Raw genomic sequence first — 26,281 nt, 5'->3', positions numbered from 1 at the left:
TACAAATCATTTGAGGTTAATTTCCATGACCCAAGCCATGCATGGATTTGCTAAGACTATATAAAACCATAAAATGCTGAAGGGGAAGAAAAATTAGATCAAGCTAAAAATCTTTTTCTCTTATATCCCATTAAATAATCTGAAGGAAGAGAACAAGGCAAAAAAAATATCTCCAATATTTCTGGTCAAATAATGTGGCCTTTACTTTCACTCAAACATCTCCTTTTGTTTCACAATTTCCTTCTCTATTACCTGTTGGCATCCTTGCACAGGTTCCTATCAATAAGATTGTGCTTATTCTGTCAAATGACATTTATTTCAGTGTGGAAACAGCTTCTTCCCCCAATTATCTCAAATTTACTACATACTAAAGAAAATACGTCAATTACAATCAAAATCATACATACGTTCTTTATTGCTGAAGTGATCAGAGTCTTTCCACATTAGTGGTATACGAACATCTATAATGGAGGCGGAAAAGAAAAGACAAGGAATAATTTTGGCAAATTTCATTTCTTAGAGTAAAATAAACCTCTGTATTCCATAATGGATTCTGACCACTAAAGCCAGTATTTATTTATTGTTAAATATACTAACATAGTAATATTTTCTCTTAAATGTAGCTTAGACTAGGAATATAAAATCTGTTACACCTATTTAAACCTCACCAAGTATTACTTAAGAAATTAATTTACTAAGTAGCACCTATAATGAGCTTTTGTTATAAAATTTTTGTGATTTATGCTTTTGAAATAACAAAATTTGGGTAACCTAGTGTTGAATTTATATTTTGGATAAGCAGTAGCAGCAAATGTAGTTAAATAAATTTCAAAATCATAGAACAGTAGAGGTAGAAATGACTTTAGAACGAACTTTTATCCACTATGTAAACTTTAAAGATGAAAAAAATTAAGTGACTTATATAAGATTACTGGTTTCTGGAAGAGACCCAACTCTAGACAAACAAATCCAAGATCTTTCCATTAGGAAGATTTAACTTGTCTACAAAAGAATTTGCAGATCTTTGTATATTCATGCTACAAACTGTAGCATTTTCCTTAAGAAATAAAACTAAAAAGAGGAATGTATTACTTCTTTCAGGCCAAGAAAGGGCCTATATTCTAAAAGTGATCTAAACATATTTCTCTCATTCACATATTCTTCAAATTCTAAGTTTAATAAATAACAAATTTATTCCAGAAATTAACCTAGAGCTTTCAAACAGTCAACATTGGTTCTTCCTAGTTTCCTCCATTCCTCCTTTTACTTTTAATACCAGGTTAACATCATGGAGTACCAACTTTCCTTTGACATTCTTATGCTATCTGCATATTTTCAAAGTTTGAGAATTAAGATTTTACCAAATAGATTAAGATGAGCAATTATAGCATAATACAGCACAGTAGAAATCTCAATGGTAAAGTGAAGTTAGTTTTAATTTTGTACTCAAGAGTACAAATTCCCAAATTTTGTGGAAAATTTCTGTTTAAAACATTTCCCTATTACACTTTGGAAGTTTATGTGCCTATTTTTTCATACCTATTTATTATTCCACTTTCAAATAATTATAATTCTTTATGAACATAAGCTATTTGGCTACTTTATGGTGTGCTTCACTTTTAGATTCCATGATCTTTTGTCTACGATTTTGTTTAGAATTCTTTCTAAGGTTCTTAGCTCCTATTTCCAATTTCCTTTCTAGAAAAGCTTTCTATTACTCTATTTCTATGCTTCCTAACCAGGTATGAGTGCTCTTCCCACTGCTGCTTTAGCACTAATTTTTATCAAAACGTGAGAAAAATAAAACATTATTCTATTGAGTTCTTCTTGTTCAAACCAAACACTTTACATATATCTCATCCAACAATAATTTTGAAAACATATCTACCAATATATGGTTGTGTTTTCACTGTCATTTATCTCAAATGAGATTTTTTTTTATTTCCTCTTTGATTTCATCATCAACCCATTAGTCTTTTAGTATCATGTTGTTTAGTCTCCATCTAATTGTTTTTTCTTGTTTCTTTGTGTGGTTTACTTCCAGTTTCATGCCATTGTGCATAGAAAAGATGCTTGAAAAAATTTCCATCCTCTTAAATTTGTTGAGGCTTGTTTTGTATCCAAGTATGTGTGTCTATCATAGAGAATGCTGCATATGCACTTGAAAAGAATGTATATTCCGGATTTTTTTAATATAATGTCCTCAAAATATCAATTAAGTTTAACTGTGAAAACACAACCATACAAAATCTATAGCATGCAGCAATACAGACCTTCCTCAAAAAAACAAAGATTTCAAATGAACAACCTCATCTACCACCTGAAAATATTAGAAAAGGAAGAACAAACAAAACCTAATGTCAGCAGAAGGAAGAAAACAATAAATATCAAAGAGGAAATATATAAAATAGATATTTTAAAACTGTAGGGGAAAAAAATCAATAAAACCAAGAGCTGTTTTTTTGAAAGGGTAAACAAAATCAACAAATCTCTGGTCAGGCTCACTGAGAAAGAGGACCCAAATAAAAAAACAAGAAATGAAAGAGGAGAAATAACAGATACTGCAGAAACACAGAAACCCGTAAGAGAACATTATGCACAATTATATGCCAACAAACTGGACAACCTGAAAGAAATAGGCAACTTCCAAAAACATACAGTCCACCAAAATGGAATCATGAAGAAACATAATTTGAAGAGCTCAATCACTAGAAGTGACATCTGCTGCTGCTGTTGTCGTCCTACTCTTTGCAATCCCATGGACTGCAGCACGCCAGGCTCCTCCGTTATCACTATCTCCTGGAGTTTGCTCAAATTTGTGTCCATTGAGTCGGTGATGCTATCTAACCATCTCATCTTCTGCCACCCTCTTCTCCTTTTGCCTTCAATCTTTCCCAGAAGTGAAACAGAATCCATAAAAAACAAAATAAAAACTCCCCACAAAAAAAAATCCAGGACTGGATGGCTTCACTGGGGAATTCTAACAAACATACAAAGAACTTACACTGATCCTTCTCAAACTCTACCAAAAGACTGAAGAGGAGGGAACACTTCCAAAGTCATTCCATGAAGCCACCATCACCCTTATATCAAAATCAGACAAAGACACTATCAAAAGAGAAAATTACAGGCCAATAACTTTGATAAATATAGATCCAAAAATTCTCAACAAAATGGCTCTGATGGTAAAGAGTCTGCCTACAATACAGCAGACCCAGGTTCAACCCTTGGGTTGAGAAGATCCCCTGGAGAAGGGAATGGCTGCCCACTCTAGTATTCTTGCTTAGAGAATCCCATGGAAAAGGAGTCAGACACAACTGAGTGACTAAGCACAGAGCACATCCTTGATAAACACAGATCCAAAATCTCTCAACAAAATACTAACAAACCAAATCGAATAACACATAAAAAAGATCATACACCATCATCAAGCTGGATTTACCCCAGGGTCACAATGATGGTTCAACATATGCAAATCAATCAATGTGATACACCACATCAACCAAAGGACAAAAGCACATAATCATCTATCTCAATGGGTGCAGAAAAAACACCTGATAAAATTCAACATCCATTTATGATTAAAGAAAAAAAAAACTCTTACCACGGCAGTGGGAACATATCTCGACATAATAAAAACCTATTTATGATAAATCTATAGCCAACATAATATTCAACAACGAAAAGTTGAAAGCCTTCCCACTAAATTCTAGAACAAGACAATGCAACCCACTTTCACCACTTAGTTTTTTTTTGTTTTTTTTTCTGCACCTCATGGCTTGTGGGATCTTAGTTCCCCAACCAGGGATTAAACCCAAGTCCATGGCAGTGAAAGCACTGAGACTTAACCACTGAACTGTCAGGAAATTCCACCACCACTTCTATTCAACATAGCATTGGAAGTCCTAGCCACAACAATCAGACAACCACAACAAAAAGAAATACAAGATATCCAAATTGGAAGGAAAGAGGTAAAATTGTCATTATATGCAGAAGACAGGATACTACACAGACAGAACCTTAAAAGACTCCACCCAAAAACATTAGAACTAACAAACGAATTCAGCAAGGTAGCAGGATACAAAATTAACATACAGAAATCTGTTGTATTTCTCTACAATTAACAATGAAATATCAGAAAGGGAAAGTTCAAAACAGGTGCTTTTAAAATTACACCAAAAAAATAAAAATATTTAGAAATAAACCTGACCAAGGAGGTAACTTAAATGCTGAGAATTATAAAAATACTGATAAAGGAAATTAAAGATGACTTAAAGAAGTGAAAAGGTACACCATGCTCTTGAATTATAATTTATAGCATTAAAATGGCCATACCATCCAAAGCAATCTACATATTTAAGACAAGCCCTGTCAAATTACCCATCATTTTACACAAAACTAGAAAAACCCGAAAATTTATATAGGACCATAAAAGACCCAGAATTGCCAAAGCAATCCTGAGGAAAAAGAACAAAGCTGGAGGCATAAACCTTCCAGATTCAGATGATACTTCAAAGTTACAGACAAAAACAGGACGGCACTGGGACAAAAACAGACATATGGATTAGCGTAATAGAAGAGAGTCCAAAAATAAACCCACACACCTATGGTCAATTAATTTTCAACAAAGGAGGTAAGAATATAAAATGGAGAAAAGTCTCTTCAACAACTGATGGTGGGAAAATGGACAGCTACATGTAAATCAAAGAAATTAGAATACTCCCTTCACACCATATATAAAAATAAACTAGAAATGGCTTACAGACTTAAATATAAAACAGGACACCATAAAACTCCTAGAAAAGAACATAGGCAGAACATTCTCTGACATATATAGTACCAATGTTATCTTAGGTCAGTCTCCCAAAGAAGTAGAAGTAAAAGCAAAAAAATAAACAAATGGGGCCTAATCAAACTTTAAGCTTTTGCACAGCAAAGGAAATCATAAAAAAAAAAAAAGAAAAGAAAAGGCAACCTACAGACTGGGAGAAAGCATTTGTAAATGATATGACCAACAAGAGTTTAATTTCCAAAATACACAAATAGCTCATACAACTCAGTAACAAAAAAGCTAAACAACTCAATCAGAAAATGGGCAGAAAATCTAAACAGACATTCCTCCAAAGAAGACATATAGATGACCAACATGTGCATTAAAAGATGCTCAAACATCACTTTTTATTAGAGAAATGTATGTCAGAACTATAAAAATTATCTGACCAGTGAAGTACTATCTCAGACTGGACAGGATGGCCATCACTAAAATGTCTACAAATAATAAGCACCAGAGGCAGTGTGGAGTAAAGGGAACACTCCTACACAGCTGGTGGGAATGTACATTGGTGCAGCCACTATGGAAAACAGTACGGGAGGCTCCTCAAAAACTAAAAACAGAGTCACTATGTGATCCAGCAATTCCACTCCTGGGCATACACTCAGACAAAAGTATAATTAAAAAAAAAATATACAACATTGTTCATAGCAGCACTATTTACAATAGTCAAGACATAGAAGCAACTTAAACATTCACCAACAGATAAATGGATAAAAAAGATGTTATGTGTGTGTATATATATATATATATATTTACACATATATACACACACATAATGAAATACTACTCAGCCATAAAAAGAAATAAAATAATGCCATTTGCAGAAACATGACTGTATCCAGACATTATCATAAGTGAGGTAAGTCAAAAATGGAAATACAAATACTATATGGTATTACTTATACATGGGATCTAAAATGATGCAAATGAACTTATTTACAAAACAGGAACAGATTCACAGACATACAAAACAAACTTGTGGGTACCAAAAGGAAAATGAGGTGAGAAAGGGATAAATTAGGAGTTTGGGATCAGCAGATCCCATTATAATACAAACTATTATATATATAAAATAGATACACAAGGTCCTACTGTAGAGCCCAGGGAACTGTATTCATACCTTATATGGAGCAGAATATGAAAAAGAATATATATAGGGATTGAACCCAGGTCTCCTGCATTGCAGGCTGATTCTTTACTATCTGAGCCACCAGGGAAACCATGGTTGTTCAGCCAGCCAGTCATGTCAGATGCTTTGCGACCCCATGGACTGTAGCACGCCAGGCCTCTCTGTCCCTCACCGTCTCCCAGAGTTTGCCCAGGTTCATGTTCATTGTATCAGTGATATTGTCCAGCCATCTCATATTCTGATGCCCTCTTCTCCTTCTGCCCTTGATCCTTCCCAGCATCAGGGACTTTTCCAATGAGTCATCCATGCACATCAGATGACCAAAATACTGGCGCTTCAGCTTCAGCATCAGTCCTTCCAATGAATATTCAGGGATGATCTTCCTTAAGATTGGCTGGTTTGATCTCCTTACTGTCCAAAGGACTTTCAGGAGTCTTCTCCAGCACCACAGTCAGAAGGCATCAGCTTTTTGGCATTCTGCCTTCTTTACTTACGGTCCAGCTCTCACAACTGTTATGTGACCACTGGGAAGACCATAGCCTTGACTATACAGACCTTTGTCAGCCAAGCAATGTCTCTCCTTTTCAACACACCGTCTAGGTTTGTCATAGCTTTCCTGCCAAGAAGCAATCATATTCTGATTTCATGGCTGCAGCCACTGTCTGCAGTGATTTTGGAGCCCAAAAAGAGGAAATCTGTCACTACTTCCACCTTTTCCCCTTCTATTTGCTGTGCAATAATGGGACTGGATGCTATGATCTTAGTTTTTTTAATATTTAGTCTTAAGCTGGCTCTTTCACTCTTCTTCACCTCATTATCAAGAGGCTCTTTAGCTCCTCTTTGCTTTCTGCCATTAGAATGGTATCATCTGCGTACCTTAGGCTGTTGATGTCCCACTTGATACCAGCTTGTAACTCACCCAGCCCAGCATTTCCCATGGTGTGCTCAGTGTGTAGATTAAACAAACAGGGTGACAGCATTCAGCCCTGTCGTACTCCTTTCTCAACCCTGAACTAATCAGTTGTTCCATACAGGGTTCTAACTGTTGCCTCTTGACCTGCATACAGGCTTCTCAGGAGATAGGTAAGATAGTCTGGTAATCACATCTCTCTAAGAGCTTTCCACAGTTTGTCATGATCCACACAGTCAAAGGCTTTAGTGTAGTTGATGAAACACATAGATGTTTTTCTGAAATCCCCTTGCTTTCTCTATAATCCAGCAAATGTTGGCAATTTGATCTCTTCCTTTTCTAAACCTAGCTTGGACATCTGGAAGTTCTTGATTCATATAGTGCTGAAGCCTAGCATGCAAGATTTTAAGCATGACCTTACTCACATGGGAGATGAGTGCAACTGTCCAATGGTTAGCACATTCTCTGGTACTACCCTTCTTAGGAATTGGGATGAGGACTGACCTTTTCCAGTCCTGTGGACACTGCTGGGTCTTCCAGATTTGCTGACATAATGAATGCAAAACCTTGATGGCATCTTCCTTTGGGGATTTGAATAGTTCTGCTAGAATTTCATCACATTCACTAACTTTACTAACAGCAGTGCTTCTTAAGGCCCATTTGACGTCACTCCAGAATGTCTGGCTCTGGGTGACTAACCACGCCATCATAGTAATCCAGTTCATTAAGATCTGTTTTACACAGTTCTTCCATGTACACACACACACACACACACACACACAGCTAACACTCGAGTTACAAGAACAACAAACTCTAGGGAGACTGAAGTCTTTGGAAGCTCTTGTAAGGCAGCTAAAATAGGAAAACGGTCTATCTGAAGAAAATGTCAAGATTATAGAAAACCATTTCACAACATGAGTTACTATGATATGGACTAAAGAGGTTTTAAAGTTTGTGACTTTCATGCAAGGTTTCTGTTTGCCAAATCAAATTATATTTAAAGTAAACTTTTTCCTATGTAAAGTTCTTAACCTTAATGAAGCTAAGCAAGTGCTCTAATGTTATGAACTGCATCCTGTTCTCATTATGCTCATTTTTGAGAAAAACTAGAGAGGTGCTGGGCAGAAGACATTTCATTACTTGTTAATTTTCCAAATTTAAAGGAAAAATGTGGTGAATAAATAATATGATTAAGTTATAAAGTGGGAGAACACAGATATGGTAAATAAGAGCCCAAAACAGAAGTCAGGCTCAGGCATCAGTCCTGGCTCTACACTAAGAAGTGGCTTGGACAAGTTAGTTACAAGATTGAGTCTCAGTCTCTAATTTGTAAAAGGAGGGCATTTAACTAGACCTTTAACACGGTCCGTTTCTTTATAGTTCCTTTCCTTTCTATATGACAATCTTATACTTACACAAAACCACATGCTGGCTAGAATTTTATATTATTAACTGTTGGATTCTTCTCAATATTTACTAAACTCCACGTTACATGACCTTTTATATTGTATAGGAAAATACTCCTGTTAACATTTTATTCCAGTAGAACTAAAATCATGAATCAACCATTAGCCCAGTCCTTAGGAGAGGTACTTTAAACTTCAAAGAATATGTATCTGATATGTGGCTGACCATCATCAGTTCAGTTCAGTTGCTCAGTCGTGTCCAACTCTTGGCGACCCCGTGAACTGCAGCACGCCATGCCTCCCTGTCCATCACCAACTCCCAGAGTTTATCCAAACTCATGTTCATTGAGTCGGTGATGCCATCCAACCATCTCATCCTCTGTTGTCCCCTTCTCCTCCTGCCTTCAATCTTTCCCAACATCAGGGTCTTTTCAGATGAGTCAACTCTTCACATCAGGTGGCCAAAATACTGGAGTTTCAGCTTCAACATCAGTCCTTCCAATGAATACCCAGGACTGATCTCCGTTAGGATGGACTGGTTGGATCTCCTTGTAGCCCATGGGACTCTCAAGAGCCTTCTCCAACACCACAGTTCAAAAGCACCATTTCGTTGGTGCTCAGCTTTCTTTATAGTCCAACTCTCACATCCATACATGACCACTGGAAAAACCATAGCCTCAACTAGACGGACCTTTGTTGACAAAGTAATGTCTCTGCTTTTTAATATGCTGTCTAGGATGGTCATAACTTTCCTTCCAAGGAGTAAGTGTCTTTTAATTTCATGGCTGCAATCACCACCTACAGTGATTTTGGAACCCAAAAAAATAAAGTCAGCCAATGTTTCCCCATCTATTTCCCATGAAGTGATGGGACCAGATGCCATGATCTTATTTTTCTGAATGTTGACCTTTAAGCCAACTTTTTCACTCTTCTCTTTCACTTTCATCAAGAGGCTCTTTAGTTCTTCTTCATTTTCTGCCATAAGGGTGGTGTCATCTGCATATCTGGGGTTATTGATATTTCTCCTAGCAATCTTGATTCCAGCTTGTGCTTCATCCAGCCCAGCATTTCTCATGATGTACTCTGCATATAAGTTATATAAGCAGAGTGACAATATACAGCCTTGATGTACTGCTTTTCCTATTTGGAACCAGTCTGTTGTTCCACGTCCAGTTCTAACTGTTGCTTCCTGACCTGCATACAGGTTTCCTAAGAGGCAGGTCGGATGGTCTGGTATGCCCATCTCTTGAAGAATTTTTCACAGTTTATTGTGATCCACACAGTCACAGGCTTTGGCGTAGTCAATAAAGCAGAAATAGATGCTTTTCTGGAACTCTCTTGCTTTTTTGATGATCTAGCGAATGTTGGCAGTTTGATCTCTGGTTCCTCTGCCTTTTCTAAAACCAACTTGAACATCTGGAAGTCAATGGTTCACGTATTGCTGAAGCCTGGCTTGGAGAATTTTGAGTATTATTTTACTAGCATGTGAGATGAGTGCAATTGTGTGGTAGTTTGAGCATTCTTTGGCATTGCTTTTTTTTGGGATTGGAATGAAAACTGACCTTTTCCAGTCCTGTGGCCACTGCTGAGTTTTCCAAATTTTCTGGCATATTGAGGGCAGCACTTTCACAGCATCATCTTTCAGGATTTGAAATAGCTCAACTGGAATTCCATCACCTCCACTAGCTTTGTTCGTAGTGATGCTTCCTAAGCCCCACTTGACTTCACATTCCAGGATGTCTGGCTCTAGGTTAGTGATCACACCATCGTGATTACATCGGTTGTGAAGATCTTTTTGTATAGTTCTTCTGTGTATTCTTGCCACCTCTTCTTAATCTCTTCTGCTTTTGTTAGGTCCATACCATTTCTGTCCTTTATTAAGCCCATCTTTGCACATAGTTATTTAAACTTCTTGATACCCTGAGTTTAAGGTTATTTTTTATAAACCAAAAATTTCAATGAGGTTAATTTTTAAAATATTTTTAGAAATTACAGTTTGTATCTATTTAACATGTTTAACTTATTAAAATGTGTGCATGTGTCATTTTAAAATTCCAGAATGAAAGAGTACTATATAATATTATACCTTCCCACTTATATGTATTTTGTTAAAAGAAATTATAGATAGGACCTTGGCTTTCTAGCTTGGGCAGTGGTAAAGAATCTAACTTCCAATGCAGGAGATTCAGGTTTGATATCTGGGTCAGGAAGATCCCCTGGAGTAGGAAATGACAACCCAGTCCAGTAATCTTGTGTGGAAATCCATGGACAGAGGTGCCTGGTGAGCTACAGTCCATGGGGTTATAAAGAGTCGCACATGACTGAACACACATGCATGAGCATGTATGTACAACTGAATCACTTTGCTATATGTTAGAAACTAACACAACATTGTAAATCAACTACACTTCAATTAAAATATATACATATATATTTACACAATTTAATAGTCAAGTGACAGGATTAACTGCCTACATTTGCATTTTCTGGATTAAGAAAAATGTTAACAAACTTACTGGCCAGTTCAGTGAATATGTTTGTATCCATGGCCCAGTTTTCTTTTTAAATATACATTATTTATGGCTCCTAGTTTAAAAAATTAACTATTTAATCTATGGAGATTTCCGAATATGTAAGGTTAAAATATAAATATTCTTCTTATAAAAATAGTTGTTCCAGCTCCATTTATATATCTAATAAGTCTTTTCTTCACTGACTGAACAGTGCCATCTTCACCACATATGCCATTCTGAGAGTCTTTTCCTTGGCTAATGCTTTATAGATCTGAGTCATTAATCAATTACTTCCTATTAATACCCTGATATCAATACCACACCATCTTTTTTTTTTTTTTTGCACACCATCTTAACTATTGAAATTTTATATACCTTACCATCTGTTCAGAAATAAATCCTTCAAAAAACATCTTATTTTCACCTGCTAATTTCTTTAAGTAAATCTTAAAAATACTGGGTCAAAATCTCCCCTCCAAAATGTTTTATTAGAATTCTATTATTCAAAATGAGCTTCTCAGGTGGCTCCTGACAGAAATTTTTTGTTGTTGTTCAGTCACTCAGTAACGTCTGATTCTTTGTGACCCCATGGACTGCAGTACACCAGGCTTCCCTGTCCTTCACATCTCCTGAAACTTGCTCAAATTCATGTCCATTCAGATGGTGATACAATCCAATCATCTCGTCCTCTGTCATCCCCTTCTCCTGTCTTCAATCTATCCCCGCATCAGGGTCTTTTCCATCAGGTGGCCAAAGTATTGGAGCTTCAGCTTCAGCATCAGTCCTTCCAATGAATATTCAGGACTGCTTTCCTTTAGGATTAACTGGTTTGATCTCCTTGCAGTCCAAGGGACTCTCAAGAGTCTCCTCCAGCGCCACCATTCAAAAGCATCAATTCTTCGGCACTCAGCTTTCTTTATAGTCCAGCTCTCACATCCATACATGACTTCTGGAAAAACTATAGCTTTGACTAGACAGACCTTTGTTGGCAAAGTAATGTCTCTGCTTTTTAATATGCTGTCTAGGTTTGTCAAAGCTTTTCTTCCAAGGAACAAGCGTCTTTTAATTTCATGGCTGCAGTCACCATCTACAGTGATTCACCATCAGAAATATACCCATCCGAAAACATATTATTCTCACTTGCTAATTTCTTTAAGTAAATCTTAGAAATACTGTGTCAGAATCCCCCTTCCAAAATGTTTTATTAGAATTCTATTATCCAAAATGGGTTTCCCAGGTGGCTCAGTCATAGAGAATTGCCTGCCGATGCAGGAGACCCAGGTTCAATCACTGAGTTAGGAAAACCCCTGGAGGAGTAAATGGCAACCCACTCCAGTATTCTTGCCTGGAGAGTCTCATGGACAGAGGAGCCTGGCAGGCTGCAGTCAAGAGTCGCCAAGAGTCAGACACAACTGAGTGCCTGAGCACACATATTACCCAAAGTAACTTGGGAACTGTTAACTTTACAAATATGCTATTTATATATAGTAGTATAATACAATTACTCTTATGTCTTATTTAAGGTTATTCTTGGGATATTTATTGTTTGTTTTTTTGCTGATTTTATTGTAAAGGAGATAATTTTTGCCATCATATTTTATAACTAGTTATTCTGACTCTGGGACCAACTACCACTTTTTGTAAATGTCTCAGTAAATTCCCTTTATTTTCTAGGTCTGCAATCTATTATCTTCAAATAGTACTTAATTTATCTGTATCTTTTCAGTAGTTTCAACTTTCATTCTTAGTATTTTAGCTAGAATTTCTAAAACTCTGTTGTAAAATTGATATAATAGACAAAGCTATTTTGTTCTTGATTTTAATAAGATTGCCTTTATTGTTTTCTATGACTTCACTGATGTCCTGTCAAAGGGCTTGCTACTTTCTTGACCATAGTTGATGACTCACTGCATTTCACAACTGCTCTTTTTCATAGTTGCTCTTTTTCTACTAGGGTGATATTAACTATTTACACCACCTTGGAAGGAACACTGGACCCTTGCTTCTTTTGCCATACAACCACAGCCTATTCATCAGTTTGCCCTTTCCCATGCCTAGCTACATCAAATCCTCAAGAAGAGAAGGTGGACATTTCTTATCTATTTCCCAGGCAGTCATGTACTATTCAGATGGCAAAAAAAAAAAATGTATAAGTTAATAATTATTTTTAAATTCAGTGTCAAAGAGTAGAAATTCCTTCCACATTCTTGCAAATGATTGACTCAGTTTTAGTTTACAGTACTCTTAACTTCTTTTTTAATGTCTTAATTGACACTTTATTGTTGAAACTGATCAGGATAGCTAAATTGATGCTATCAGGTCCCAGAAGTTCTGTCATTTTCAAAAGTGAAATCCAAGTTACTTTTGTGAACTGATTTGGTTTTAGTCAATGAATTAGTAGTCTGCCTATTTACCATGTGCAATTTTTTTATGTTTAGCAGAAATAATCAGGATAAACCTCAATTATTCTTTTAACTTTCCTAGAGATCTGGCCAGCGAGTGGTGAAGCTGGAAACAGAAAACCCAAGTACCTTCTGGAAAACAATGTAATCTCAGAAATACTATGAAATTTTGTCACAAATATTCATTTTGATCAAAATAAGTCATATTTTCATTCCCACATCAAAATAAAATGGATTTATAAAGGGCGAATTCATTTTTAACGTTCTTTGTTTTTATCTTTTACAAATACACACACACACACAAAACAAATACACAGACAAGATATGATTAGGCCTAAGCAAAGATAAGAAGAAATTTTGCAAGTATCCCATTTTCTGAGAATTTTGGCTCCTTAATTTAAAATTATCATTTATAATAAAGGAACACATGAAATAAGATTGATTTCTACACTCAAGTATTTGTGGTCAAGAAAACAGTTTTCTCTCTTAAATGCTTTTATTTAAACACTCTTCTAAATGGACAGTTAATGCTAATTTCATGAACTGCTGCAGTCAATAACCTACTATGAAATGACAATAAAGGCTAACTCTGTCATGGCATTCAGTCTTCAAAAACAATTTAACACATCTCATTTGTTTACGGAGTGGCACTAAAACATAAGAAAGGAATTATATTTCAGTATTAAAGATTATATTTAAGTATTTTTAGAATCCTCTTTAAAAATCTACACTATTTTGTTTTTTTCACATTAAAATTTATTGAACATAGTTAACAATATGTAAAAGTGCTATATTTGGCATCAGAAGCATAAATAAGATATAAAACATGTTTCATTCCACTCATATCATAATTGCAAAGAGGAAAACATAAATAACTATACAGCAAGCAACAGATTTTTATATATAGTTCATTTATTTTCTGAAGAATTTCTGCTAAGAATAATTCCTCTGATTTAGGACAATTATGTCATATGTAAAATTCAGGTCTACCCGTCCTGTAGTAGAATTTTTGTTTATCATGAACACATTTCTAAAAACAGTTCCTTGGGTGACATGGCCTGAAATGTAGCAGCAGGCTTCCTGGAGCTAAGAGAACAAGGCTTTCAGCCAATGAAACAACCTAGTTATTACTTAAGGGCTGCTGGAGGTCTGTTGTTTCTAAAATGTATCAGTGAGATAATAATTATAAAAGATACATTATCTAACTAGCATACCCATGAGTCAGTCATGTATTTATTCACTCCAATCTGTGGCATCTCCAAGCCATTGTCTTTAGCTTCCTTAAACACTTTGGAGAAACTGAGACAACACAGCATAAGTGCCATCTAGTGGTGAAGGGTTTCCTAACTGCATTAAGAATTCAGAGAAGGAAAACATCATTTCTAGGAGAATGATAACAGGGAAGGCTTTATAGATGAGCTAATAGATCCTGAAGATACTATAGTTATTTCAAGAGTTAACTGGGGGTCAGGAGCATAGGGTGCATTGACAGAACACAGAGAAAAATATACAGCTAATATAGACAGCTTATGTATAGGAATAGTGGACGATAGGACTAGAAAAATAGTTGTGAGTGTGAAAGTCACTCAGTCATGTCCAACTCTTTGCAACCCCATGGACTACATACAGTCCAAGGAAAAGTGCTTGGGTCAAAATAGGAAACTCTGGTGGGGGAGCGTCTACTCTATCCTATGGGCAACAGAGTGCAGTCATCCATCCAATCAATATTCACTGAATAATAACTACACATGAGCACTGTATTCGTTTCTGGGTATATAGTGACAAACAAAGCAAACACGGTTCCAACCCTCATGGAAATTTTGGAGTAGACAAACATTAAAAGAAAGCGGTATTGAAACTTCTGAGCAGAAAAGGAATGCAGAGTCAAACAACTTGAGTTTGTAGCCCAGCTCAACTATTTACAGGAAGTGATTTAACCTCTGAGTCTGTAGAAAAAGAGAACTACCCTGCTTATTTCACAGTGTGGCACTGAAGAGAAAACTACATTAATATACGCAATATACATGAATCGGTTTTCTCAAACTGTAAAATTCTACACAAATGTAGAGCATAATGATGAAAACAGTGTTTTACAACAAATATTCTGGTAGAGGTATGCAAAATAAAATGAAAATGGATATAAGGAATTTAAAAAAGCCACTAATTCTAGGAAGTTACTTTATAGAATTTACTCAGCAATATAAAAATGATCAATTACAGCATACCTGATATGGCAATCTTTCCTCTACAAGCTGTCCGTTCTTTACTTTCAAAATTCTCCTCACTGTCAAAAGAAAATAAAAACCTAATGAAAAAAAAACAAAGATCTTCTCTAATAAGCAATTGTTTTAACAATCTTTCACAAATGCCTAAATATTAAAAACAAACACATACCCTGGAATAACAATGACTTCCAGTTAATATAAACTATTTGACTCAAACTTTGTGATATTTAGTCAACAGCTAGCTGACTTTAAAAGAAATAGAGCCATTCTCTCTTTTATTTTTTCATATAAGCTTTACTTTCCCTGATGATTGCATATTAGCTTATTCTACAATGAAAGTCTTTTGTGACCTCTTACATTTATAAACAAGATATGCTATATTTACACAAGTCCTAGGAAGTATATCTTGGGTAACCATTTCATAAATTACATTTCTAGCTTACCAGATTATAGTTACCTGAAAAAGTTAATAAATAAACTTTCTAACCATGAGCTTGCCGCCGAAAATAAACTTTCTAACCATGAGCTTGCCGCCAAAGAGTATATTATCCCTATAAAGTCTCTAACAAACATTTAAAAAATTACTCTCTGCTACATATTCATGTGTAGTAATATCGTAATTTACTTCCTTGAAGCTTTAAACACTAAGCATATATCAAAACAATAAATTAACTAAGGTGGCAAAGGAAGGGAGAGGCCCTCTAGAGAGAATAAATGTGGAGAGGAAAACATTACCATGACAATAGAAAATGTCTCAAAGGAAATTCTTGGGATATAAGACACTTCCAGGTTTGAATGTAGACTATACTATTATCATAAAGTTTTTTTTTCAAAATAGTTACTTCCATTAGACCAAATCAATCCCATCTCTAAACAGTTCTCCAATATCCTGTTTCCTAATAAATAACCTACATTTAGAGATTAGCATTCCATTTCTAGAGCAATGTATCCAGGAGTATTCTTCTGTGCACTTTTTTTTTTTTTTTTTGGTCTCTATTCAATTTGGTTAGCCAATTAACTGCCAGTTAATTTAATTAGGTACCTCAAGTATGTGATAAGATAGAAGCTTCATTTGAATACTGTTTTGATTCTAAAAGGACTTTTAGAGAAAGACTGAGTGGGAGTGTGAAGTGTATCTAAGTTTCAGAAGAGTATGACACATCTTACATGCATTTCAGTAGCCTTGCTAAAAAGACTGCACATAATATTACCATGCACCAAATTTTAAAACAAAATATATCATCCTACTTTTTAAACTCTTATTGGATTAAGCCCATAAGTATTACAGGTGAAATAAATTCCAAAGGAGCAAAAATAATTTACTGAGGTACTTATGGTCAGTAAGCCTATACAGGACTTTTATATATATAGTATTTATAGAATTTATAGAATCAAGCACTAGGTATAACTTAAGTAATATAGTAGACTTAAAGTCATAAATTCTCAGGATCCTATCTAATAATTTTGTGGTCACACTGGTTTTTAAATTAAAACAGGGAATTCACTCAGTGAAAAATAAAAGTTCTCATTATTTCAAAATAATGTTTTGTTGAATCATAAATTTTAAAGAGTCAAGTTCAATATTTCATAGACAAGTTCAGTTTGTCATGTTTACCAGCTGGCTTATTAGGTCATCAGAGTGAAAAATTCAATTGAATAGTCTATGTTGTGAAATTATACACTGAAAGGCCAACTAGAAATCAAACACAAATCTCACTTTCCTCAAATTGGTACAAGAAATACAGTATAAACACAGTTGGCTGGCATTTGTAAGTAAATATTTCTAAAAATATCTCCTATATGAGCAAGGCATAAATTCTTAAAAATATCCATTTCAGTGAAAAAAATACAAGGAAGCTCTAATACAGTGAGTAACTTCAGTACTATGGAATAGGTCATAGATTATGCTAAAATTTAAATCCATTAGGCATTATTAAATTGGATTAAACTTAAGGCTTTGGCAGACAAGTGAAATTCTAAAATACTAGAAAACACCAAAACCAACTGGCTGAATATTTACCCAAAAAATTTTCCCACTCTAAGTTATTCAACCACCTGGCAGGGTATAGCTTTTTCTCCCTATAACTGTAAATTACTTGCATAAGCAAGTCCTTTTCAGGACTAGTCAACAAACTTATTATATACACAAATATTATCAAACCATAATATAAATCCAATTAACCAAATAATTTTACAGAATAATTAAGTCTGCCTTTAAAAAATTAAGAGATGAAATTATCCAGTCTTATGTTTCAGAAACTTGAATTATTTTCAATTCAGATAACTCAATTGCTATTCAGGGTGCTAAAACGTGATGCTTTTCTAATTAATCCAAATTGACAACAAAATTGTTATACATTATCTATTTAACAATGTGCTACTGTAGCTAATAGTTTGCTACAGTTAAATAAATATTTGTTTTAAAATCTGCAATGTTAATACCAATTCTAAATGCTACAATTAGCCAGTCTGAAGAAAAAGCAAATAACCATAAAAATCACTCAATCAAAAGCACAGCTATATAACAGTGTACCTTATTCTTATGAACCCGGTTTAGAGAATTATTTTGGTAAGATCTGTAAAAGCTAATTTAAAAGACAGAAATAAAAATACAAAAGACAAATTTTTAACTGTTTTATTAACATATTTCTGCCTGTAGGTAAATAAAATGACCAACAGAGGGTGCCAATCAGCCACTTCGTTGCTCAAAAATCTGTATTAAAATTAGCAGAGTAAATACAGATTACCTTATTTTATATTGTTCCATATTGGAATTTACAATAGCACTGCCTTCCAGAGTTAACAAAATACATTAAGAAATGACACATGATGAAAGCATTATTTTCTTTTTTTTTTTTTTTTTTTTCTGTGGGCGGGGGGTCGGGGGAAAGCATTATTTTCTTAATGAAGCACTAGAAGAATTCTAAATAGGATTCTATTATTTAAAAGCAGGTTATAAAAATCCTTCACCTCTCACGCAAATAAGTGAAAACTAAAACACCCAGAAATGCTTAACATGGAATTTTAAGTCATCTAAAACTATGTGGTATAAAATCAATACTTTCATAAGTATGTTAAGTTGGGAAGATGAGTTTTCTACTTTAAATCTTGAAATAACCTATTTTCAACAGACACCAAACAATATAAAGTTTAAAAAAGTAAAACCAGCAATGTCTTTAATATACCATATTGTATTGCAGAAATACCAGGAGTACATAATTATCACTGGCGATCTACACTTTTAGCTTTTATTTTTATGTTATAGTATATAAGTAATTAAACTAGTCAATTGGAGTGTAAGAAACTATTTAGCTTTGTGGCATTATTAAAATCACAATCATGTTGAATGATACATATAATTAGGTCCTATAAGTATCTTTGGCTAGTATTATAAAGTCAAATAAAGTTTCAAGAAGACAGACTAGTGGGCTGGGCCAGGAGAGAACATTACTGCTAAAACATTAGTTCTATAAGAATAGGAATTTGGGGGGCTTCCCTGGCGGCTCACTGGTAAAGAATCCACCTGCCAACGCAGTAGACAAAGGTTCGATCCCTGATCCAGGAAGATCCCACATGCCATGGAGCAACTAAGCTCATGCACCACAACTACTAAGCCTGTGCTCCAAAGCCCAGGAGTCACAACCACCAGAGCCATGTGCATGCTCCACAACAAGAGAAGTCACTGCAATGAGAAGTTTGCGCACCTCAACAAAATAGAGCCTCCATTCACGGCAACTAGAGAAAAGCTCATGCAGCAACGATGGCCCAGCACAGCCAAAATTAAATAAATAAAATTATTTAAAAAAAAAGAATAGGGGTATTTTGGCCTATTTTGTTCACTGCTCAATCACCAGTGCCCAATATATATAACTCAGAACAGTCTAAGGAACTCAATAAATGTTTAGTGAATAGCAAATGAAGTAAAACAGGATATGGTCATTTTGGTGGAGCAAGTCCTAAATAGGTGTGACTCTTACCCATTAATAACTAGTTTAGTAAGTTGCTGTTAACCTCTCAGACTCAGCATCCTCATCTGTAAATGGTGGGAAGTATTTATCTAATAGCTACTGAATAAAAAAATATTTTTAAAGTATTCTGTATCATTTTTACTGTTAGTCACTCAGTCATGTCCAACTCTATGAACCCATGGACTGTAGCCCGCCAGGCTCCTCTATCCACGGAATTCTCCAGGCCAGAATACTGGAATGGGTAGCCATTCCCTTCTCCAGGGTATTTTTCCGACCCAGGGATTGAACCCAGGTCTCCTGCACAGCAGGCAGATTCTTTACCATCTGAACCACCAAGGGAAGCCCTAGTATTTGTGTATCATTCTTAGAAAGGTACAAGAAAACCAGGATTATTTTGTGAGTATTTGTGGTTTTAGTATTAATTTGAAGCTTACGTGGAAGAGGCACTAAATCATTTGTAAAAGTGATCGGAGTATGACTTCCCAGTTTCTATAAGATAATGATAGTCACCTAAATTGGAATCTTTTCTAGAATCCTATGAAAAGTTTCACATCAACAAGGAAAGCAAATAAAATCATCTGTGGCCCAAACCAACAGCATAACTAGAAAACAGATTTCAATTTACATGTAAAAGAGGAAATTAACAACTGAATACAACAGAACCAGCTCCTGGAGGCCTTACCCAAATAGTCAGGTATTCCAAAACACTTGGCCACCTGATGCAAAGAGCTGACTCACTGGAAAAAACCCGATCCTGGGAAAGATTGAAGGCAGGAGGAGAAGGGGACAACAGAGGATGAGATGGTTGGATGGCATCACCAACTCGATGGACATAAGTTTGAGCAAGCTGGGAGACAGTGAAAGACAGGAAAGCCTGGGATGCTGCAGTCCATGGGGTCGCAAAGTGTCGGACATGACTGAGCGACTGAAAACCTCTTGCAGAACATAAAATAAGATCAACTTATTTAATCCTCTCCTCTAGAAGATGGATACAAAATCTGGTGGTTACCACAGCCCTAGGGGCTCTAAAAGAACTGTGGTTCAGAAGTTGTTAGTCTTGTGGAGAAGAGACACCATAGCGGAGGTATCCTTTGAAGGTTTGGCCATGAAAAAAAGGAAGGAAGGAAGAAGACAAGGAAGAGGAGAGGAGAGGGAGCAAGAGGAGGTGGAGAAGGGAGGGGGACGAGAAAGAAGAGGAGGAGAAAGGAACTGAAATTAAAACCCCTTAGATATAAAATAGAATCAAACTATCAGAAACTCAACCAACCAAAGTCTCCAAAGGAACCATTTATTAAAGAAACAACTACCCATCCTTCCAATAATAGAAAACACTTTTGAACTAAGAAACCAACTAACTCCTTTTACCCACTCCCCTCCACCACCACCACCACCACTTGACCCAGAAAAATCCTACATCCTACATATTTCATTCAGTTCAGTTCAGTTCAGTTCAGTCGCTCAGTCGTGTCCGACTCTTTGCGACCCCATGAATTGCAGCACGCCAGGCCTCCCTGTCCATCACCAACTCCCGGAGTCTACTCAAACTCATGTCCATCGAGTCGGAGATGCCATCCAGCCATCTCATCCTCTGTCATCCCCTTCTCCTCCTGCCCCCAATCCCTCCCAGCACTGGAGTTTCAGCTTCAGCATCAGTCCTTCCAGTGAACACCCAGGACTGATCTCCTTTAGGATGGACTGGTTGGATCTCCTTGCAGTCCAAGGGACTCTCAAAAGTCTTCTTCAACACCATATATTTCATTAGGAACAGTACTGGAGTTTCAGCTTCAGCATCAGTCCTTCCAATGAACACCCAGGACTGATCTCCTTTAGGATGGACTGGTTGGATCTCCTTGCAGTCCAAGGGACTCTCAAGAGTCTTCTTCAACACCACATATTTCATTAGGAACAACAAAAAAAAAAGGACTCAAACACCCATAGAAAGTTACTATACAATGAAAGTAGAATCCCAATGCTTCAGCTGATAAAAATACCCCACCAACCACTCTCCAAAAAACAAACAAACAAAAACTAACATGATACTCCAAAATGAATTAAGTGTAGCTTAAAAAGCTACTGCAAATAGGAGAGAAACCAAGAATCTGAAATCTAACACCCCACACTAGTAAAGGATAAAGAGCAGGTAAAGGCTGCAAAAAGGGATACAGTGGATCAAAACAAAACAAACAAAAAAATAAAGAGTTTAAAAACATCAAAGAGAAAGTGACAGACATAAAAGCCAGGCAAAGAAGATCCAATTTGCACGCAACTGGAGTCCTTAAATAAGAAAAATAAAATAACAAGACAGGATAGAATTAATGTCCCTCCCCCACCTCTCCCAGGCTTTAACTCCAGGAAAACTTTCTGAAAATAAAAGAACTGAATCTATTAACACATCTTTTTAAAGTCACTCAGTCGTGTCCAGCTCTTTGAAACCCCATGGACGGTCACCTGCCAGGCTCCTCTGTCCACGGAATTCTCCAGGCAAGAATACAGGAGTGAGTTGCCATTCCCTTCTCCCAGGGGACCTTTCCAACCCAGTGATCGAACCTGAGTCTCCTCTGTGGCAGGCAGATTCTTTACCATCTGAGCCAATATTTCAAAGGCACTAAATGAGCCAAAATGCTTGGCCTTAGTCATATACCAGATAAACGACTTGGTCCTTTCAAAAAAGGGAAAAAATTAGACATTAGATTTATTGGTAACAACACAACAATGGAGCAAGGTATTCAGAGAATCTCAGCGAAAGAAAGTCTTGTCCAAGGATTTTGTATCCAATCAAGCTGCACTTTAGGTACCAACACTAAAGAAAAGCACTTTAAAGATACAAGAATGTAAAGAAAACTGTGTTCACTTTAAGGAATCCACTAGCTCATGAGCTTCCTCTAAACAACAGATGATTTCAGAAAGCATAACAAAAAGACAGGTATCAAACATTATATTTATTTAACTGCAGATCAAAGACTAAAATAAAGGTGGAGATACAAGTACAGGATTGATATGTAAATACTATCTACTTAGCAAAACAGAAATACAACTCTAAAAAAAGAAGACAGAATGGTAGAAAAGGAAGAAATGGGAAAATAGAATAATAAGTTCATTGATTTCCACACAGAAAATTTTAAGTAGAAATAAAATGATATCATGCTGCGGCTTCTGCTGCTGCTAAGTCGCTTCAGTCGTGTCCAACTCTGTACGACCCCATAGGCGGCAGCCCACCAGGCCCCCCCATCCCTGGGATTCTCCAGGCAAGAACACTGGAGTGGGTTGCCATTTCCTTCTCCAATGCATGAAAGTAAAAAGTGAAAGTGAAGTCGCTAAGTCATGTCCGACTCTTAGAGACTCCATAGACTGCAGCCTAACAGGCTCCTCCATCCATGAGATTTTTCCAGGCAAGAGTACTGGAGTCGGCTGCCATTGCCTTCTCCAAAATGATATCATATAAAGCAGAAAAACAAAATAGGAGAAGCCTAAGGAAAAAAGAACTAAGGTCATTATAAAGCTAACAGTATATAATTTTTAAACATATAAAGTTCCAGTACTACTATGACAAATAATCTTAAATTAAAAAAAGAATAAGGAAAATAGGCCACATATAAAAAACAAGCTGTAATTATAATACACATAAGTTAACATAAAAGAATATGACAAAACTGAAATCAAGTATGCCAGTTATATATATATATACACAATCAAATCCAGTTCTCCTGCATCGCAGGAGGATTCTTTACCATCTGAACCACCAGGGAAGCCCTAATTTCTCTAGTAAAAGGATTTTCAGATAGGCTCATGATGTAAAACTCAACTCTGGGATGACTACAACAAACACATTTTCAACAACCATTTCATAAAGGCTAATTAGAGATGGACAAAGATATACCAAACAAATGCAAACAATAAGAAATCAGAGTATACGACTAGACGGAAAGGTCCGTCTAGTCAAGGCTATGGTTTTTCCAGTGGTCATGTACGGATGTGAGAGTTGGACTGTGAGGAAAGCTGATTGCCAAAAAATTGATGCTTTTGAGCTGTGGTGTTGGAGAAGACTCTTGAGAATCCCTTGGACTGCAAGGAGAGCCAACCAGTCCACCCTAAAGGAGATCAGCCCTGGGTGTTCACTGGAAGGACTGATGCTGAAGCTGAAACTCCAATACTTTGGCCACCTCATGCGAAGAGTTGACTCATTGGAAAAGACCCTGATGCTGGGAGGGATTGGGGGCAGGAGGAGAAGGGGATGACAGAGGATGAGATGGCTGGATGGCATCACCGACTCGATGGACATGAGTTTGAGTCAACTCCAGGAGTTGGTGATGGACATGGAGGACTGGCATGCTGCGATTCACGGGGTCGCAAAGAGTCGGACACGACTGAGTGACTGAACTGAACTGAGCTGAACTGATGGTGAAAAAAAGAAAAAGAACAGTGGTTGCCTCTTCAAGTGGGAATAAAGGCAGGTACTACTAATCCAGCATTGAGGAAAAACAAACACAGCATATACAGAAAGCATAGTTTATTCAAAGAGGGATAAAAGGCAACCCCAAACTGCCACAAATAATGAATGACTGTTTATGAAACTGATAACATAAAATACAGAGAGAGAGATTATTTTAAGTAACTTTTAAACTTTTAACCTTTTATCCACAAGAATGTATATATATTTGTATATATACACGCACACGCATACGAAAAAAGAACTATCATAAAAAATAACCTGAACTAATAGATGAATAGAAAGATATAAGACAAAGCAAATATAGTAAAATATTAATTGCAGACTCTAGATTGCAGATATATCAGTCTTCACAGAATAATTCAACTTTTATGTACATTGTAAAGTTTTAATAATTTCTGTAGGTCAGAAAAGAACTGCAAGGACATCTTGAACTTTCCCAGATGGATTTATATCAGCAATCATGCTGGTATTATAATTATGAAACTATTTTATATAATCATAGTATAAAACAAATATATATACAAATCAAATAAGGAAATATATTTTTGTTTCTTAGGAATTAAGATATTTAGTATAAGAGATACAAATACAAAGTAATTAAAAAAACTTATAAATATCAATATAAACTCATCAGTTTTTTTAAAGTCTTTCCCATAGTTACATGATTTTCAAGGCCTAAAATTAGCAATCCCCAATAAAAATGAGCATAGCTAATGCTCATATCTTGGTTTCAAATTACCATTGACCCTTAAAGCAGATCAAGGCTCATTAAAGGAATGGCTGACTCCAGGCCTATTGCACAGAAAATACAAGGCAAATCTGGCCATCCTTTCATGCGGGAAAGGAAGGAAGTTCCTAATGACTAACAGGGAGACAAGTCGAAAAGAACAGAGAAGCCCACTTAAAGGACCTTCCATTTAACAAAACCGGGACAATTTAATCTATCAAAAAGATTAATGAATATAAATGATAATAACACATTGGATTAAAAAACCCCACAAATCTATGGAGACAGAAAGAAAAGGAATGCCCTTCCTTACAAAAGAATATTAGCCAAAAGTTATAGGAAAATAGAGTATTATTAACAGATAATGACTGTCTTGTAAAGCCCCAATAATTTAGGCAAGGATCATAAATGGATACAATCATTAAGTGAAAGCTTGTTGGATAACAGAATATTCTCCCAATTGCAATGTAACAGCCCAAAGATTACTTATGAATCATGAAGTGAAAACTATTAAAGTATCACAGAGGAGAAATGTGGCAACTGCTATTTAAACCAAGGGATCAAACTCTTATTTAAAGCAGTAAAAACAAATATCATATTGTAACACATTTGCAGAATATACAATCTCACTTAGTACCCAAACAAACTTAGAAAAATAATTGCAAAATATGTTTAATCAGAGTCTGATTAAGATCCAACTTTCAGCTACAGCAAAAAATGAGAAATGAGAAAAAGTTCAATAATACCATAAACAATTAACTGATGGGAAGTGGGGGAGACTACCGCAAAATATGCCAAAGTGGCATACTATTTTGAATTAGTTACCTGAGAAATAGTTCATGCAAGAACACCCTAACCCTCCTTTGTTCCCCTGAAAGCAGGAAACAAAGCTCCTATGGGAAGATCTCCTCCCTGTGCTAGAGGTTGGGAGGCATCCTTATTGACAAGAGACACATAGTTTGGGGCAGAGAAGCTGTATATGCAAACTTCATTACTTCTTCATTATTTTGCTACTCTAAGCTCAAATCCCTTTGTTTTGTCAAATCTTCACAAATAATTTACTCTTTGTCCAAATAGGTATATAAAATAAACAACCTGCTTTAGTCACTTTTTGAATCATTTAGTTATGTTCAGTTCAGTTCAGTTGCTCAGTCATGTCCGACTCTGCAACCCCATGAACCACAGCGTGCCAGGTCTCCCTGTCCATCACCAACTCCCGGAGTCCACCTAAACCCATGTCCATCGAGTTGGTGATGCCATCCAGCCATCTCATCCTCTGTCGTGCCCTTCTCCTCCTGCCCCCAATCCCTCCCAGCATCAGGGTCTTTTCCAATGAGTCAACTCTTCGCATCAGGTGGCCAAAGTATTGGAGTTTCAGCTTCAGCATCAATCCTTCCAATGAACACCCAGCACTGATCTCCTTTAGGAAGGACTGGTTGGTTCTCCTTGCAGTCCAAGGGACTCTCAAGAGTCTTCTCCAACACCACAATTCAAAAGCATCAATTCTTTGGCACTCAGCTTTCTTTTATAGTCCAACTCTCACATCCATACATGACCAGTGGAAAAGCCATAGCCTTGACTAGACAGACCTTTGTTGGCAAAGTAATGTCTCTGCTTTTTAATATGCTGTCTAGGTTGGTCATAACTTTCCTTCCAAGGAGTAAGTGTCTTTTAATTTCATGGCTGCAATCACCATCTGCAGTGATTTTGGAGCCCC

General features: G+C 36.2%; 1 protein-coding gene across 3 annotated transcripts in view; it reads right to left on the bottom strand.

Moving 5' to 3' along the window:
- RTKN2 (rhotekin 2) overlaps positions 1-26,281 on the bottom strand; it is a 100,845-nt gene that overhangs the window by 60,433 nt on the left and 14,131 nt on the right. For all 3 annotated transcript variants that reach the window (XM_043476866.1, XM_043476865.1, XM_043476867.1), the window contains 2 exons: positions 15,420-15,478; positions 408-461 (listed from right to left, as the gene is read on the bottom strand). In XM_043476866.1, coding sequence (XP_043332801.1) covers positions 408-461; positions 15,420-15,478 — 113 coding nt within the window. The remainder of the gene's footprint in view (positions 1-407; positions 462-15,419; positions 15,479-26,281) is intronic.

Source organism: Cervus canadensis, chromosome 8 (genome assembly GCF_019320065.1).
Source record: "Cervus canadensis isolate Bull #8, Minnesota chromosome 8, ASM1932006v1, whole genome shotgun sequence".
Classification (NCBI taxonomy): Eukaryota; Metazoa; Chordata; class Mammalia; order Artiodactyla; family Cervidae; genus Cervus; species Cervus canadensis.
This window is presented reverse-complemented; position numbering and strand designations above follow the sequence as displayed.